The sequence below is a fragment of the Ichthyophthirius multifiliis genome, assembly GCF_000220395.1.
Source record: "Ichthyophthirius multifiliis unplaced genomic scaffold scaff_1120509250282, whole genome shotgun sequence".
NCBI classification, from domain to species: domain Eukaryota; phylum Ciliophora; class Oligohymenophorea; order Hymenostomatida; genus Ichthyophthirius; species Ichthyophthirius multifiliis.
The window spans coordinates 16,015-35,786 of NW_004086905.1; the positions used below are offsets into that span (position 1 = coordinate 16,015).

General features: G+C 16.0%; 3 protein-coding genes across 3 annotated transcripts, besides 19 other annotated features; all 3 read right to left on the minus strand. All coding sequences in view use genetic code 6, as the record gives it.

Moving 5' to 3' along the window:
- Positions 1-59: 59 nt before the first annotated feature.
- On the minus strand, positions 60-3,796 carry IMG5_062090 (phospholipid-translocating p-type flippase family protein, putative; the record flags this gene model as incomplete). Its single annotated transcript, XM_004037025.1, has 5 exons — positions 60-840; positions 885-1,620; positions 1,665-2,674; positions 2,748-3,447; positions 3,491-3,796. 5 exons carry the CDS (start codon positions 3,794-3,796, stop codon positions 275-277), a joined length of 3,318 nt encoding a protein of 1,105 aa, XP_004037073.1. The 3' UTR covers positions 60-274.
- Positions 3,797-4,404: 608 nt separating this feature from the next.
- Positions 4,405-4,500: a microsatellite.
- A 71-nt stretch (positions 4,501-4,571) lies between these two features.
- Positions 4,572-5,558, minus strand: IMG5_062100 (hypothetical protein; the record flags this gene model as incomplete). The annotated part of the gene is made up of 5 exons (XM_004037026.1): positions 4,572-4,621; positions 4,854-5,045; positions 5,092-5,187; positions 5,308-5,407; positions 5,499-5,558. The coding sequence occupies 5 exons, from the start codon at positions 5,556-5,558 to the stop codon at positions 4,572-4,574; spliced, it is 498 nt and encodes a 165-aa protein (XP_004037074.1).
- Positions 4,625-4,751: a microsatellite.
- Positions 5,559-8,031: 2,473 nt separating the features above from the next.
- Positions 8,032-8,089: a microsatellite.
- A 29-nt stretch (positions 8,090-8,118) lies between these two features.
- Positions 8,119-8,166: a microsatellite.
- A 277-nt stretch (positions 8,167-8,443) lies between these two features.
- Positions 8,444-8,489: a microsatellite.
- Positions 8,490-11,808: 3,319 nt separating this feature from the next.
- Positions 11,809-11,855: a microsatellite.
- Positions 11,809-11,857: a microsatellite.
- Positions 11,858-12,044: 187 nt separating this feature from the next.
- Positions 12,045-12,085: a microsatellite.
- Positions 12,065-12,096: a microsatellite.
- Positions 12,097-12,222: 126 nt separating this feature from the next.
- Positions 12,223-12,282: a microsatellite.
- Positions 12,283-12,309: 27 nt separating this feature from the next.
- Positions 12,310-12,375: a microsatellite.
- Positions 12,322-12,377: a microsatellite.
- Positions 12,323-12,364: a microsatellite.
- A 102-nt stretch (positions 12,378-12,479) lies between the features above and the next one.
- Positions 12,480-12,515: a microsatellite.
- Positions 12,516-14,230: 1,715 nt separating this feature from the next.
- Positions 14,231-14,276: a microsatellite.
- Positions 14,277-15,804: 1,528 nt separating this feature from the next.
- Positions 15,805-15,845: a microsatellite.
- Positions 15,846-16,766: 921 nt separating this feature from the next.
- Positions 16,767-16,846: a microsatellite.
- A 1,204-nt stretch (positions 16,847-18,050) lies between these two features.
- On the minus strand, positions 18,051-18,951 carry IMG5_062110 (protein kinase domain protein; the record flags this gene model as incomplete). The annotated part of the gene is made up of 5 exons (XM_004037027.1): positions 18,051-18,122; positions 18,320-18,344; positions 18,452-18,573; positions 18,643-18,789; positions 18,856-18,951. Coding segments are annotated over 5 exons (462 nt in total), but the record flags the coding sequence as incomplete, so codon positions are not given.
- A 572-nt stretch (positions 18,952-19,523) lies between these two features.
- Positions 19,524-19,573: a microsatellite.
- Positions 19,574-19,671: 98 nt separating this feature from the next.
- Positions 19,672-19,703: a microsatellite.
- The last annotated feature ends 69 nt before the right edge of the window (positions 19,704-19,772 follow it).

Genomic DNA, 19,772 nt, shown 5'->3' on the forward strand with positions numbered 1-19,772 from the left:
TTAATTTTTTATCAATAAAAATAAATATATAAATATGTACTATTTTTTTATTTTTTTTTCTAAAATGAAAAAATCAATTTATATCAACTTGTACATAAATTATTTTATATTCAATTAGTAGGGACTATATTATTATTAGGAAATTTAGATGTTTTAAAATAATTAGGATCAGAAATCTATAATGCAGCTTATTTTTATTTCAAATCATAGTTATCACTAGCAATTTCTTCATTTTGATATTCATCAAGTATTTATTATTCAGATGTTTTGAATTTCAAAGTATTTAAGCCTAACTGCGGTTATTGTTATATTTTTTTTTACTAAAATTAATATTCATTCTACCTTATTCATACTAGCTCCATCTTTCAAAACCAGCATCAATACTAATAGTAAGAGCAAGAATAAAAATATAACAAAGCCAGAAATAAGGTGTATTATAAGCATTATTAAAGGTATTATATATATCTTAACTAGAAAATACTGTACTAGCAAAAGCATGATTCATAATGAAAAATAATATACTTCCAAAAATACATAAAATACTTGCAATAGTGTGTGTATTGCTAATAAGCATAACTTTAGAATTTCCCAAAAGTACACTTGCTCCGAAAGATACAATACCTGAAATTGCAAAGAAAAATTATTTTCCTTCTAATTAAAATGACTATTCCATTATACCGAATGAAGCAATCGAACATATTAATGCATGCCAAATACCTAATAATATCCATTCCCAAAATATTTTTTAGTTAAATAAAGTTCCTTTTATTCCTTGTATGTATAAAGAAGGATTATATTATAAATAATATGCTGAAAACTCTTCATCGAAAACAGCATATACTTTAAAAAAAAATACAATATAAATATTTATATATATAATTTACTAACAATAGGTAAAGAAGTATAACACAAATTATATAATTAATAAATCCAAGGGTCATATAAAGAACTACCAGAAAATCCAGTAATAAAACCATACCACCATTAAGGCAAGACCAATATCATATTTTTATAAAAGTTATAACAAATTAACACTGTATTTCTTCTATAACATTCCCTTCCATGATTAAAAAGCAAAGGGAGTAAAATTTTGAACTCTCCAACACTAAAGTCACTCGCCCTGGCTGCTTATTAGCCTTCTTTTCCCTTAATACCTATTCCAACATGAGCAGCATTTATCATATTTACATCATTTGCCCCATCTCCAATCGCTAAAGTGGTAACTTTTTTTTAATGAGATCTAACTAATGTAACAATTTCTTATTTTTATTTAGGAGAGACTCTACAGGCTAGAACAACTTTAGAAACAGAACAAATTTAAATTAATAACTTTTAAAGTTCTTTATCAGCCATGGAATGTATTAAAGCATCCCCTGTAATTATTACTGCTATTTACAAAGTTATTTTATTTATATTTTGTTTGTTTAAATTTTTTAAATTTTATTTTTAAAATTATTCTTTTTCAGACTCTACTTCTTTATGGAAGTCTTTTAATTATTTTTCTACTTCAACTTGGTTTTAACCGTCTATTGTTAGTTATTTTAATTCCGTATTTAATAATTAACATGAAAACGCTATGCTTATAGCTGATTCTACTTTATCACCAGTTAATACCCATACCTTTTAATTATTAAGTATTTATTTTGTAATATATTTATTTTTACTTTTATTCCAGCTTGTTTCATAGATTATATTGTGCTAGCGACATCATCTTAAAGCATATCATCTATAGCAGTTGCACCTAGAAGCATTAGATTTTATTCAATTTAGTTTTAAATTTCTTCAAGTTTTTCTTACCTGTTAGTTAATAGGCATAATGCTTTATTATATTCTTCATTCCATTTCTCATAATAATCCTATGAAATAAATCTTTAAGCTAAAACTAAAGTTCTTAAACCAATTTTAGCATAACTAGAAAAATAAATTAATAAAAAATTAACAAAAAGAAAAAAATACTTATTAATATTTTATTTTGTTTAACTTATAGATAATTCATTATTATTTTTTTAATCTAATCTTGAAAAAATAATATTATCTGCACCTTTACAATAAAGAACAATTTAACCCTATTAATTCTACACAATTAAACTCATTCTTTTTCTTGAAGAATTAAATTCAAGTACATGCAAAAGTTTAAATTTATGTATTTGTTCACCTTATTTAACTTTAATAATATTTTCTTCATCAACTCCAATGTATTCGAATCCGCAAAATTTTGCAAAATTAATTAAAGCCAATTCATCAGGGGATGATGCATTAAATTAACTACCCGAAGAAGTATTTTCCACAATCACTGTATGACAGACTGATAACATTAAAATACTTTAAATAATATGTTGACTTTGGGAATCTTTACTTTCAAGGTCTTAAAATAGAGAATTATCTTTGAATTATACATTAGTTACTTATTTTAATTAATTAAGCTATTTTTAAGATAAATTATTTTTTTCTCCATATGAAATTCCGTTTATTGTAAGACATTTAAAATTCATTACATTATTTGTCAAAGTTCCTGTTTTATCAGAAAATACGTATTCTACTTATCCTAATTCTTCATTAAGGCTACTTGATTATACAGAACATTATATATCATTTACTAAGGAAAATGTTTATTAATCTTTTTAAATTATAATTCCTTAAAAAAATCTAACCATTTCTAATGTAACAATAAGACCTTTATTTTTAATTATTATTTTTTACAAAAAAGATGTTTTTATACTTTTTATATATATTTTAAATATAAATACTTATAGGAACGAAATTCGTGAAAATAAGAATCCATGTACCCCATTAAATCAAAAATAAATGAAACATGGAATTATCTAATTTATCAGTACTAGAAAGCCCTAAATAATTAATTAAATATTTTTTATTTTTCATAAACCAAATTAATGAATAAATTGAATTTCCCAAACATATTAATATCTATAATATAAATATACAAGCAATAAAAAAGTTCATCTTTCTTTCTACTTTAGATTTTTTAGGCCTTGCTTTTATTGAATTTAACATTATTTTAGTATCATTACCTGTGTAAGCAGTTATTCCTATAATGTAATGTGTATTTCGAAGTGATGAACCTCTTAAAATAAAATTATTTATATCTAATGGTACTTAAGACCCTTATTTTAAAGATTCATCTTTAAAATATTCACCTTAGAAATTATATAGGTATGGATTTGGTTTTTCTAAATTAAATTATAATTTGGCTTACAAAATTTCAATTGAACCATAATTTTATAAATCTTTATCAACTACCTTTCTTTTCAAATTCGTTTCTCCGTCAAGGTTTTTAGTTTCTATATAACAGGTACGTGCTTAGTCACTTGAAAAAAGACATATTATATCAGCTGGTATATATTCATCTTTCATTACTTTTATTATCTCCCCTACTATTAAATCCTACCAATGTATTTATATCCACGCTTCTTTACGATAAACTAATATCTATTTATTTATTATTAAATGTGTAAACATTTTTTTTGTTTACAAGTCTTTTGTTTTCTTCATCGTCTGATTTATGTCTTTTTAAATCTTCTAATAAATCTTTTAATGCAGAAATACATAATATTACAAATAAAGGAAGAAAAATAACTGGCTGTCCTTAAGAAATAGATATTTCCTATATAATTTGTAGAAAACCTATTATTAAAAAGTAAATATTTGCTAATTTCTTAAATTGTTCTTAAATGTTTTTAGGAACAAAATTTAGGTATGTATATTTCGATGTAGCTATTTTATTAGTATTATATTTTTTAGTTTCAATAATATTATTTATTATTTATCTTTCAAGCATAATATGTATAAATTTCTTAAGTAAAATACAAAAATATTTAATAAATATATTATATTAAATTTTTTTTATTCTTGTTTTTATATCAGTTTTAGTACATAAATAAAATTATTTAAAATATATAATAATTGTTTCATAAAAAAAATAATAATAAAATAAAAAAATTATTGGTTAAATTTTATTTTTTACATTTTATAACATATTTTGCATTGTTTGTAAATTGATTTATATTATTTTATAAAAAAAAAATATTGCATCGGATTAGAGAAATTAAAAATATGTATAATTAGAAACAAAAAAATATTATAATTAATTTAAAAGTACAAATTTATTTATAAAATAAATAATTCTGTTCTATTAAATTAATTAAAAATAATATATATATTATGAACTGTTTTTATATTTTTCAATATTTTTTTTTAAAAAAAACTCAATTATTATTTTTTTTCTCACATTTTTTTATTTGTTTATTGAGCTTATAAAATAATATTATAAAAAATAAAATAATAATACGAACTAAAATATAGGATTATACATTATAACTTTATTAAATAATAATATTCTTAATTATTAAAATTGGATTTATATTTTTTTAGCTTTTATGATTTTTATATTATATTTTAAAAATAAATAAAATATATTATTAAATTAAAATTTTATTTATTTTAAAATAAATAAAATTATTATAATTAATCATTATTTATTTTTTAATACAATATATAAATAAAAATCACTAATTATTTTAACATTTTAATTCTTTGATTTTATAAATAAATTTTCAATATATACTTGTTTATTTCATTATAGCCAAAAATTCTTCTTAAGATACTTATAAAAATAAAATTAGAAATATAAATAAAAATAAAATTAGAAATATAAATATAAATAAAAATAAAAATAAAAATAAAAATAAAAATAAAATTAGAAATATAAATAAAAATAAAAATAAAAATAAAAAAATTTAAATATTTTTTTTTTTAAAAAAAATTAATATTTTAAAATTAACATATTTGTTTTTCTTATAAAGTATATATTATTTTTAATTTAAATTTTATATTACTTTATCCATCTTAATCCCTATCAAATTCATCAATCATAGCTTAAAGTTCATCATCTGTTAATGTTTCTCCAAGTTCTCTTGCAACTCTTTTTAAGTTTCTTAAGCTAATTTTGCCACTATTGTCTTCATCAAATAATTTGAATGCTTTTAGTATTTCCTCTGTAGGATCTCTATCATTATATCTTTAAGTCACTTTTTTTGATTTTTAATCATTTTTTTAAACAAAAAAAATATTTACTTATTTCAACAAAATCAGCATATTAAATATGGCCAGTTTCATCCCGATCATATTCTTTTATAATTTAAAGAACTTCTTGCTTTCTTACATCAAAACCTTTAAAAAAAAATTAATTAATTTTTTTTTTTTTTTTTTTAAATAAATATTAATATTAATATATATCAACAAATGAAACTATTTGTAATTTTTGATAATTATTTAATAATTATATTTTACCTAAAGCTCTCATTATAACTTTAAGTTCATGATAATCAACTGTTCCAGTTTTTTCAGTATCAAATAAATCAAATGCTTCTTTAATTTCTTATCTTTATTCCTATTTAGATTTTTATTATAAACAATTGATAATTTAATATTAATTTTTTATTATGTTTTTTGAAAATATTTTTAAATAAAATAATAATAACTTCTGTAAGTTCTTGCTTTTGCTTTCTTTTAATTCTATTTTTATTTGGTGAATAATTCATATTATTTATATAATTATATTAAGAATATTTTTAAATATATTTAAAAATATTAATTTATGTTATAAATTTTTTTATAAATGATAATAAAAAGGAATTATAATATTTTTTGTTAATAAATTTTTAAAAATATTCAATTAAAATAATTAAAAAAAAATTAATAAGATTAAAGATGATAAAAATTGATTTAAGTTCTTTAAAATTGTAAATTAATTTAAGTAAATAATAACTCAAATAAATTATTAATTTTTTGAAAACTATTTATTTAATTTTTATATATATTAAATTATAAAAAAAATTATTAAATTTTTATTTATAATTTTTATTATTCAAGTTATTTGAAATTTATTGTATTAAAAAATTCTATCAAAATTATTAAATAAACAAATAATTTTCATATTTCATTTACAAAATCAAAGTTAATTATAAATTATTTGAATAAAATTATATTCATTTAAATATCTCATATATACTAATTTTTAATTTTTTCTGTATTTTTTTTAATATTAATTAAAAAAAAAAAAAATTACAAATAATTTTTAAATTTTAAATCTAGAATTTCATGTATTTATAAATTATAGGTTAACAAATAATATAAATATGTTGTAAAGTAGTAATATATTTTAATATTAAGAAACAATTATATGAAATTTATGATTTTTTATTGAATATAAATAATTTATAAGGAAGATAATATAAAAATTTTTATCTGTCTAAATGATTAATATTTATAATTATTTTATAAATAAAAATATTAAATACTATAAATTAATATACATAGTAAAATAAAAATAACTTAAATATAAAAGTATTTTTTTTTTATATTCATGTAATAGTATCTATGCCTAAAATATTTTACAATATTAGTATAGTCTAAAAAATGCTTTGTTTTCTATTTAATTAAATATATAAATATGTAAATATATTATAATATCATTAAAAAATATAAAATAATTTTAATTATACATAACATCAAAACTTAATATTTAATTTTGAGGGAAAATTTAGTTATTTTTAAAAACTTTAAAATAAAATTCTAAAAGCTTTTCTAAATAATATATATCTTATTAATTGCAATTTTTTATATTTTCTTAAATAAAATTTTTTGAATCTTAAATAATTTTCTATTCATTTTAAAATAAAATATTTTATTAAGAATAGGTGTGAATAGTTTAAAAATCATTTAATTAATAATTTATACAATAAGCTAAAAACTAATAATACATTTACTCAATATATAATTTATTTTATTGATTAAAATAGTAAATACGCAATGTTTATTGTTTACTTTATTTTTTATAAAAATTGATAAATACATACAATTAATCTTTTTCAAATTTTTTTATTTTTAAAATGCAATCATCAAATTTAAATTCTTAATCAAGTAAAAATAATTTTGTACAAAATATTCCATATTGTTATATATCTTTCTTATTTACAATTATTAAACTAATTTAAACACTCTATAAAATTTATAAAATTTGCTTAGAAGGATAAGTATATGTTATAATTAAGTCTAATTTATGTTCATTTCTGATTTTTTAAAATATTTTTTATAAATCCTCAAAATATTATATTTATTTTAAAATATAGCCTTTATTTATATCAAAAATTTCATTTTCATAAGCACTTTATTTAAAACTTATAAATGCTACTTTAATAAATTACTTAGTATTCAAATTTAATTATTAGTTAAATTGTATTTTCTCAATATAAAATATATTATATTAGACTATTTTAGCTGTTTCTTATGTATCATTTATTTAATTCTTTATGTACTAAACTTAAGGTTTCTAATATAAAAAAAATATATTTAGTATTTTTTAAATTAAATAAACAAATTATTATTACTTACTTCTTTAAGTTTATCTAATCTTCTATTAAATTATCAAAAACATTAATAAAAATATTGTTTTATTAATTATAATTTAATGCTTATTTATAATATTTTCTTTCAATATGAAAATTTTAAAGTAAATATTTTTACAAGATATCTATAATTTAATATTTATACAATTTTAAAATTCTATAAAATATAATTAGAGTATGTTAGTTGTATTAATTAAGCTTTTTAATTATAAATAATTTTTAAATATTTATATTCTTAGTAATTTATATTTTTAATAAATACTTATGATATTAAATACTCTAAAGATAAAATAATAAAATTACAATCATATCCACTTTTTATAGTAAAATTTAAAAATAACTTTAAAAAATAATATTTTATTGGTTAAAAATCAAATTTAATTTAATGTCTTATTAAATCTAGTATTTTATTTGTTTCTAATATTTATTTTTAATCTTCATCAATTACAATAAATAGTGCAACTTTTAAAAATTAAATTAACTAATATTATATATTAGTTTTAATAACTTTTATTCTAATTATTAATATTGCAATAAGGAGATATTAAATTTAAAAACTTTTAGAATTAGTTTAATAGCATCGTTAAAATAACAATAATTATTAAAAATATATTTTTATAAAAAATATTTATATTTTTTTAATTAAAGATATATTATTTATTTTTTTGATAAAATAAAATAAATTAACATTAAGTTTTTTTAATTTTATTATTAATATTTTTTTATGATTTGATTTTTAATAATCCATATTCATTGAATTTCAAATGTTTATTAAAACTTTAAATTATACCTAATGTCTGAATTCAGGTGTTAATAGTTTTTTATATCAGCTAGTTAAGCTTTATTAAATATAAATTGGCTTTATTCTTAAGTTTTAACATATAATTAAAATTGTTTATATCCTATTTCTAAAAAATTTTAGCTGTTTTGTTATCTCAATATTAACTTTATAGATTTAAAACATTTTAGCTTTCTTGTCTATTATATCATTTTTAAAATATGAAATTTATAATATAAACATTTTTGAAAATAATATGTTTTAATTTTTTAAAATAAATATTTTTATTAATAAAAAAAAATAGAATAAAAATTTAATTGATTATAGTTAAACTTTATATTGACTCGATTATTATAATACTTTTACGATCTTCCTTTTTCGCGTAATTCATTGTCAGTAAAATCTACATTCCACTTATTTTTTCTGCTACAAAAGGTAGACTTCAAGAAAAGAAATACATAAAACTCGGTAATAAATAAGAATGGAGAGGAATAGTTGTATTATTATATATTTAGGCTATTATTATTAAATTTTATTACTGTACCTTTATTAATATATGAATAAAAATAATTTGGGTGCACTAAATATTGTAATTATCATTGTAAAATCGGTTTAACACTATTTACGATTTTTTTTATAAAAAAAAAAATAATTAATAAAATTAAAATAAATGCCTTATGTTTCTATAATTATTTATACTTGCTATTATCTTATTAAGGAAAGTAAATTATTATTTACCAATAATTTTTTAATATCTAAATACTATAAAAATAATAGCTTTCATCATTTTATTTATAAATATTGTCACAAAAAACTTTCTTAATTTTCTACAAGATCCCTCTAATAATATCGAAAATAATATTTTAAGTTGAATGGATATTCTTCAATATAAAGCTGAAAATTTATTATTTAAAATTTAAGATGACAAATAAATTTTATTAAAAGAGTTGATTAAAATTTTATATATTTCCTAATTATATTTATATAAATAATCATTTCTATAAATTAATAAATAATTAAAATTAAAAAAAATGAAAATGTAAATTATAAAAAAATAATTATTTTATTTAGAATAATCGTTCTAATACTTATAAAAATTTTATAAATTCTAAATACATTTATAAAACAATAAAATTACATTCATCTATTCATGACTTCTTCTTAATATATCACTTCAATCTAAAAAGAAATACTATCTATAAATTCTCCTTATAATAAGTGTTTAATATTTTAGGATTTCTGCTACTTCGAAAATTCTAAGCAAATAAAAGTATTGCACTTAAAGTATAATGATAATTTATAAAAATTCAATTATCATTTATTAAAAACTTATATATATGTATAAAATTAGTCTATAAAGATTATTTAATTTTGTTTAATTACTTCATTATCTATATAATGCTTGTTCTTAACGTTTGCTTTATTTTATCTCTAATTATTTTTAAGATCTCAAATAATAAAAATATAGGTCATTGTACCATTTTTCTTTGTTGAATGTGTTTTTTAAAAAAATAGTAAATGTAAGGAAAAATAATATATATTAATTAAATAAATACTAAAGAAATTTTTCATTATTTATATATTTTTATATTAATTTGTATTTTATTTTTTTGTTTTAAAAGTGTTAAAATGATAATTATATTTATGCAAAATTTTAAACTCATTTTATAAATTAAATATTAAACCTAATAACTTTTTGTAATTTTAAATTAATATTTATTAACTATTCCTTCTTCTTGTAAATCATTTATTAATTATACTAAATAATTTTTTTCATCTTAATAAGATTGTATTTATTAATAATTATATTTAAATTAAAATATAATTTAATTTTTAAAGCATGTTTTCCATATGATGAATTACTCCAATAAATATTTATGATGAGCAAGTTTAACTTACTTTACTTATCTATTATTTAACGGGTCATTGAATACTATCCTCCATAATATTAAAAAGTTTGATTTATTTTAATATTCGTTTTTTTTTGTTTAATTATAAATTTACATATATTAAAAAGACAATGAAAACGAATTATTTATTATGTAAATTAATTTTGATAAAAAATAAAATCAATATTATAATTTAATTAAATTTTTAATAACATAAAAATTATTAATAAGTAATAATTTTCAGAAACTTTTATTTTTTAATTAACATATCTTATTTTATTATTTTGAAAAATAAAATATAATTTCATTTTAATTATAAATTTTTACTTTTGCCCCTTTTTGAATATATATAAATAAGTAAATTTTATCTTTTATATAAAAATATTGTTTTTAAATGAAATTATCATATAAATACTAAAATTTAATAAATACAAATTAAGAAATTAGTAAATGTATATTAGAAGAAAGCATTATAGTTTCTGATTTAGACCTTACATTTACAAAAAAAATCATATAATTATCATTACTATGTTTAATAATTATTGGTCCATTTATAAATTCATACGGAACTGCTAGTATAAAAGAAGATTTTAAATCTGAATTTAAAATAAATGATATAAAATACAATTTAATATAATCATTGTCTAATTTATTAACAGCTGTAACTCCATTTTTGGGTGGGATAATAAGTGATAGCATATGTATAAGAAAATCATTAGTCATATATACTATATTATGCACTATTGGTTATATAATATAGCTTTCTGGAATTTTCTCATTAAACATATATTTATATGCTATAGGGAACTGTATAGGTTATTCATTTGTTAATTGTATATTATTAATACAGGGTATATATATTAAAAAATATACTTAATACATAAAAAAAAAATTATATTTAAAATAATTTAAATAAATATACAAAAAAGGGCCTATTCTTTTAAGATATTTTCAAAATAAATAATATGGATTAACTATATCTATTATTATGTTAACTATAAGATTTGCAGATTTTATTGCTTCATGGACCTTTCCTCCTGTATATGAACTATAGTATAAATTATATTAGCCTTATTTAATTGGAATACTATTTATGATATGTGCTATCTTGTTTTCTATTTTGTTTTCTTTTCTTCATCAAAAATATGATGAAAAAGGCTTACTTTAAAAGTTTAATGTCCAGAAATTTTAATTTAAAAATATTAAATAATTAAATTATATTTTTTGGTTATTATGTTTTTGTGGAACTATTGGATTAACTGGTTTTTATTCGTTTTATTTTAATTCTTAAAGTTTATTGATAAAAGTATATAATATTGATAGAGATACAGCTGGAAAAATATACTCAGTTCCTTTTATTATTTCACTTTTTTAACCTATTTTTGGAATTATTATCGATAAAACTTAAAATTAGTATATTTTTTATGTTTTTCTGCTTTTTTTAGTTTATTAGGATTATTATTTTGGTATATTTGTGATTTAGCAGGATATTAAAATTATTATTTCATAACTATTTTCTCATATATTTTATTAGGTATTTTTTTATCGACTTTTTCTAATATTTAATGGGTTATTACTAACCTTCTTATTTCGTAAAAGTCTGTTATTAATACTGCTTATGGATTATTACTTTCTACTAAAAATTTAGGTAATTTTAGAAAAAACATAAAAAACTTTTTACTTAATTTTTTTTAAACCTGAAAATATTATTAAAAACTTTTTATTTTTATCTTTTATTTTTTTATTTATTATTTTATATTTTTTATCATTTAATTCTTATTAATATTTTTTTTTTAAAAAAAGGAGTTTGTCTGGGAACTTATTTAATAAGTTATGCTTATGAATATGGAGGTCATAGGCAGTTTATATTAGTTTCTTTGATTTAAAGCTTTATATGTTTTATATTAGCCATAGCTATATTAATTAATAAATAATTTAAGTAATAGCATGATGAAAAATTAAATAAATGAAAAAAAAAATTATTAAATAAAAAATATATTAAATATTTTATTAAATAAATATTAACATTTAATAAGAATATAATTTTTATAATTTTACTTATAATTGAGTATTAAAAAAAAATATATTAATACATGCATATTAAAAAAAAATAATATTTTTTAATATAAAAATATATATATATATATATATATATATTTATATATATATATATACATATATATATATATATTAATATGAAAATAAATGCCTTTATTAGAATAAATAATATTAATATAAAAATATATAAATATAATAATAAAAAATTAAAAATAATAATAATAAATTTACATTATTTTTATATATAAAAAAACAATATGCCATAATAAATATATAATATAATGATTTTTAATAATAATGTAAAACAGAATATTTAAATAAGATTTAAATTAAAATATTTAAAATTAATAAACTATTTCAAATTAAATATAATAAATACAAGAAAGTGTATAATATTAACAATTAAAAATATTAAAATAATATTCATATAATTAATTTTTAATAAATACTTCATTAATAATCATTCAGACATTACTTTTTAATATATTTTTTCTGCAATTTTATTTTAATAATGCAGTTGATAAAAAAAATGCGATAAAAAATGGATAATGAATGACCTTTTTATTATTAAGATTTTAAAATATAAAATACATGCTAAAATCAAAAATATATAGCACATTTATTTAAATGAATTTATAGAATAAAATAATTAAATCCTTCGAATAAGAACAAAAAAAAAGAAAGAAAATAAATGCAAAATAAGAAAGCAAATGAATAATCTAATTTACATAAAATATAAATTTTTATTAAAATTTTACATTTATATAAAATTCTTAAAAAATAACATTTCGAAAATTACAATTGGTTAAAAAATATTATAATGCATTTAAACAATAAAGATTTAAAATTTTTAAGAAAATAAAAAGTTTATAATTATTTTGTAAATATATTTTTGTTTACCTTAATTAACGATTTGATATATTGATATGTATGTAAAATATGAATGAGGATTTATAAATTTTATTTTAGATTATTTATCTTCTATATATTCTATTATGTTCTAAATTAGTTTGATTACTGTAATAAGATTAATATTTTTAAAAACTTTTATTTTTGATTAAGAAAAAAATATATGTTTATTATTTTTAATGAATTGATTATATTATAATCTTCAAAAGTTATTTGCGTTTGCGGCTTTATATATATTGATTATATTTTTAATAAAAAAATAGTTTAATCTATACAAATATCAATAATAAATATTTATATGTTTTTATTTAAAATATTTATCCAATGTATCTCTATTAAAGTTAAACAAAAAATATTTAAATACTTTTTTTAATATATTTAATTATTATTAAAATTTACATTCTTATTTTATAAAATAAAAGTTCTACAAAAAACTTTAAATAAATATTTAGTTATGTAATTCTTTAATTTTTATTCTATTAATATACTGAATAGTTATGTTTTTATAATTTTTAAGAATATTAATTATTAAAATATAAACATATCAGTGTTAAATAATATAACTTAACTTTTTGTATTTATAATTTATTTACATTATTGTTTTTGTTTTTTTGATTATTTATAAAAAACTATATATAATTAATTTATATATTCAATAATATTTACGTATTCTTTATGAATTTAATTAGCTTTAAAGAAAAATATTTTCAAAAAAAATAAATAATCGAAGTTAATTATAAAATAAAATATATATATATATATATATGTAAATTATTTAGCTTTATTTTTAAACAATAAAAATAATTTATTATTTAAATCAATTGCATTTAATATATCTAGCAAATATTATTTTCTATGCAATTTATTTGAATTAAATCCACTTTCCTTTCTATTACATTTATTAATTTCGTTGAAAATATAAATTTTATGAGTATTATAGAATGTATTTGCTCCTCCTGGTTTTATTTCATTATTTTTCGGGCAACATGTTTATTCTCGAGAAAATTTCAATAAATATTTGAAACTAATTAATCAAATATATCAGTGAAAATTATTAAAAATTTTAATATTAACTTTTTAATTTGTCTATAAGAGATTTTTTTTTTATATTGTCTATTTATTTTTATATAAATAACATAAGGGTTTTTATTTTTTCTATAGTCAACTTTTTTAAATTAATTATAAAAATAATTAATTTATAAAAAAGATTAATATATACGGTATATAACTAAAATAATATATTAAAAAATGTTTGTGTTTTTAATAAATTATTATAGTTATATTAGTATATAGAATAATATTTTGAATTTAATTAAAATAATTTAGTAATATTTAAATTATACAAAGAGTATAATCAATTATTTTAAAATATACTAATAAAAAAATAAAATACAAACAATAAAATGAATTTTATAAATGAAGATAATGAAGAAATTATAATCGAAACATAATAATCAATAAAATGGACAGTACAAAAATAAATATTAAAAGTTATATTCTTAAGGGAAAACAATAATGAAAATGATATAATTTTATAAAATAAATAAGATTTTTTTTTATAAAAAAACTTATATTATAATATAAACTATAGTAATTTAAAAAAATTGAAAAAGGAATAAATATTTAATACTTAAATGCCATTCACGATATCTTATATATAAGCTCTGATAATGAAAAATAAGAAAAATCTTAAAATCCAAATAATAATCTAATAAAATAAGAGGAAGAAAAAAAAATACTTTAAATAGCTTATAACTAGTTAAAAAATGGTTATAGTTCTAAATCTATTATATAACTTTATAATTTAAATATAATTAGGTTACATAATTAAGAATGTGAATAAAAAAAAAATTAACCTTTAAGCCTTTAAATTGGTACTCTATTTAAAATACCTTAATAGGCTTAATAATTTATTCTATAAAACAAAGAAACAAGTATAATAAGAGATTAAACATTAACTCAAATTCATAATAATTTGATTAAAAAATTTAATTTATAAAAAAAAAGTTTTTCTATAAGCACTTTGAATAGGTTTTTAAGAAATTAAGCTTAACTTAACTTAGTTATAATAAAAAAGTTAATAAATGCAAACCAGACATGGATTGCTCTGAAACTAAGATTTAAAGGTATAATTTTGTAATTGAAATGATTGGTTGTTTATTTGATGGATTCCTTCCAATTTTTATTGACGAAACTGGTGTAAAAGTAAATTAAAATAAAAGTTATGCATGGATTTCAAAGAGTAAATATTATATATAATAAACTAAAATTTTTTCTAATAATATAGCAATACTTCAAGCAATTACTCCTTATAAAATTTTGTCTTATGTAGTAGTAAAAGGTTTCGTAAATTAATATATATTTCTGGGGTTTTTAAGTAATATTTTAAATCATTTAGACAGAAGAAAATAAAAATAGAAATATGTTTATATTTTTGATTAAGCTTCTTGCCACTAATCCGCTAACATAAGAAAATATTTTTTTTATAAAGTTCCTTGCATACTATTACCAAAAAACACTCCATAATTGAATCTAATTGAATTATTATCGTCTTTAATAAAAAGAAAATTATAAAATAATGAAAAAATAAATGATATTAATGATCTATAAATAGATATACTAAACTTTTAAAATAATTGATCATGATATATGTATAAAATAAATAATAATTCAATAAAATACTATAAAAAAGCATATTTATAATAAGATTTTCAATGAAAGATTATTCTTAATAAAACTATAAAAATTATAAATAAATAAAAAATTCTTATAAAAATATAATAAAATAATTTAATATTTTTGGAATATATATTAACTAAAAAAGAAATAATTTTCGGTTCAACACCACTGAAAGCTTTAAATTAAGAAAAAATATACAATAAAGTATAATCTCTTATATTTTTTAATTTGCTTAATATAAAACATTTATTAATAATACAAATTAAAATGTTTAATAAATAAGAAGTAATACCTATCTAAAAAAGTAAATAATTTTTATTTTTCGATTATTATTACTTTTTTAACATTATTTTTATTTTAAAACGAAATAATAAAAAAATAGGCGATAAAAATACAATGGTCTTTTTTTAAAAAAAAATAATAAAAAAATTTCTTTAAAGTAATATATATTATAGCTTACTAATTATCCCTTATTCCGCATATGATTTCATTATTCTTTCTTTCAAAATTTTTATATGATTTTTTCTTTCAAAATTTGTCATAACTAATTCTTTAACTTCGGAGACAATATTAAATATAATTAATTTTCTCTACTTTTTCAGCTTTTTTTAAGGTATTTATAGTTTTTAAGTGAGCTTTTAATTACGCTTGTCCATATTCTGCGATAGAATATTAAAGGTTAATTATCTTATTATTATTATATTTACTACTTTCTGTTAGTTTAAATAGTATTTATATATACTAATTTTTCTTATAGTAAATTTTTATTAGTCTTCTTATACAAATTATTTTATTATTTTTTAAAATTAGCTAAGTTTTTAAATTTTTAGGTTATTTTTGTTAAGTAATATTTTACTATTTCGTTTATGCTATAAGATTTTAGGTTATATTTTTTTATTCTTCTTAAATTATACAGTCTTTATAATATTAGACATAACATTTTTATTTGAACTATAACTTATATTTAGATATTCTTAGTATTAAAATAATTAATGAAATTAAAAGTTAGAAAAATAAATAAAAGAAATAATATATATATATATATATATATATATATATATATATATATATATATATATATATATATATATAAATAATAATATATATATCTGCAATACTAGAATACAAAATGAACTTACATAATATTTAACAGGTTTTGATATAAACTTATCAGGAAATAATAAAGGTTATAATTGTAAATAATTATATGAAATAAAAAATTTAAGATTAAAAAATTCTATTGGAAATTTAATATGGATTATAAAAAAGAATGTTACTTTTTAAAAAATTAGAGATAAATTACAAAAACTATTGAATCCTAACTTAAGCTAAAAAATTGGAAAATTAGCAAAACAATTCGATATATTAAATCTTAAACTAATTTCTATATTTAACATTTTTATTTTTAATGACTTTGATTAATAAAAATTTAATTATCTTTATTTTGATATCATGTTAATTAAAAATAAAAACTAATTTTAATATATATAGTTTTTAAATTTATAATAATGATAATATTTTTATTATTGAATTCAAAAAAAAAAAATATTAATAGGAATTTTATATCTAATTTTAATAATAATTTTTGTTTGAATTTATTAAATATTATTATATTATTTAGAATAATAGTTTTGAAATTAAATTAATATTTATTATAAGAATAAATTTAATAATAATACTTAATTTATTATTTCCAAGATTTTTTTTATTTTTAAAAAATAAATTTGAAAATATTTTCTGTTGTCTAATAATAAAAATAAGCATATAATAATTAAAATATAATTTGAAGGTTAGATAAAAATAATATAAATAAAATACTTTAGTCGGTTCAAAAATAAAACACAATAGATAATTAATTATAAAACATCAACTTATAAATAGTATATAAAAAAATTGGCTAAAGAAATCTAATGTACTAAACTTGAGTAATAATAAATTATTTAGTTAGGTTTAATTACATAAGATATTAAACATAATAGAAAAGCTTAAATAAAAAATAAAAAATTTAATAATAAAACGATATATATTATTTAGAAGTTATATCAAATATTAGATTAAAAAAATGACGATAAAAATAAATTAATATTTATTGTTTTATTTAATCTCTTAAATTATTAAAAAATTAAACTAAATTTTTAATATTAAGTATAATATATTAGTTAAACAATATTTAGAAAAAAAATTGTTTAATTTATTTCAATTATATATATTTTTTAAATAGATTATTATTAACTTTAAATATTAAAATATTATATATATTGATATAATATTAATTTTATAAATATCTTTTTAATTATTTTCTCTTTATAATTTTCATTCAACCAAATTTCTAATTGGGTCAAAATATTTATGTTTTAAAGCTTCTTTTGCGGTTATTCTTTCAAACTATATTAAAAAAAATATTTAAATAAAAAAAATGGAAATGTTAATAGAACAGGAAATGTTTCAAGTAATTCCTTTAATAAAGAAATTCCATCTTCTGTTAAATTTTGTTTCTTTTTTTTGTATATTTTATCATAAAATCCAGTTTTTTTTAAACTTTTTAAAAAATTTATAATATATAATAAAAAAATAAAAATCACTTAAGTTAGTTATAAGTAGTGGAACCTATATTTTGATTCATATAAGCAGATAATTTTTAATATTTTTTAAATCCAAAAAATTAAATTTATTTAATTAACACATCTTTTTCTTAACTACTAGAGAATAATTACTTTTTGTACATTAAATGGGCTATTAGTACTCCTGTTGCATGGACATCTATTGCCGGCGTAAAATGATGATTAAAACCTTAATTAATCAATTGCTCTGGAGCTTTATAATTAACAGTACCTCCCTATTATTTTTTAAATGAGAAAATATATCTAAATAAATGTAAATAATCAAAGAATAATATAAAATTTACAGTTGATGTTCTTATTAATTATGGATTATACATATAAGATAAACCAAAATCTATTAATTTCAATTTTTTGTTTTCATGATTAAGTAATATATTTGCTCCTTTTAAGTCATTATGTATAATTCCATAATCATGTAATTCAGAAACAGCCTAATTTTTTTTTAAAAAAAGTAAGTAGATATATATTAAATAACATTCTTTATTATAATTAATTACTTTCAATAAGCGATAACTAAAAATTCTAACATCATTATCATCTGTTATATTTGATGATGTCTTAGTTAAAGAAGTTCCATTTACAAATTCAAATACCTAAATTTAAAGATATTTTTAGTGTAATTTTTTTAAAAAAATACTAAAGAAGTCGAGCTATTTTTTTTGAGTACATCCTTTAAATGTCCTATGTTTGGTAATGGATTTAAATATAATAAAATATATATTTCTTAATAATCTTTATCCCATTTAAAATTAGTTATTTCTTTTATAGCTACTGTTTCATTTTTTATAGATGTTCCTTAATATACATATCCAAATGTCCCATTACCTAATAACTTAGTTTCATCTATAATATAATCTTCATTATATCCATAATATTATAAAAATATTTTATTATAATTATTTTAATTATTATTGTAATCATATATGAATTTATGATCTTTTGAATATAAAACATTTAATGTATGATTTGTTGAATAGCACTTTCTTCCCAATAAATATTAATAGTCGTTTAATATTGTTCTTTTAAAACATTGAATATAAGCACAGAATGTTAAAAGAAGCAAATTTTAAAAACTAAGTAGAAACATTAAAATATATTTTATATGTTTTTATTAAATTTAGAAGATAGTTAAAATATTTTTGATAAAATTTTTATAAAAGTTAAAATATATATATATATATATATATATATATATATATTTATATTTATATATATTTAATAATTTTTTGTTAAAAAAAATATAAAAATTATGTAGTTTTTATATTAACACATGTTTTTATTTAATTTTTTAAAATATTTAATATAATTTTATATTTTTAGAAAAAAAATTTTTTAAAAAAAAAATAATGGGTGTAGATTATTACTTTGAATTCGAATAAAAAAATAAATATGAACATAATTTTATTGAAATAAT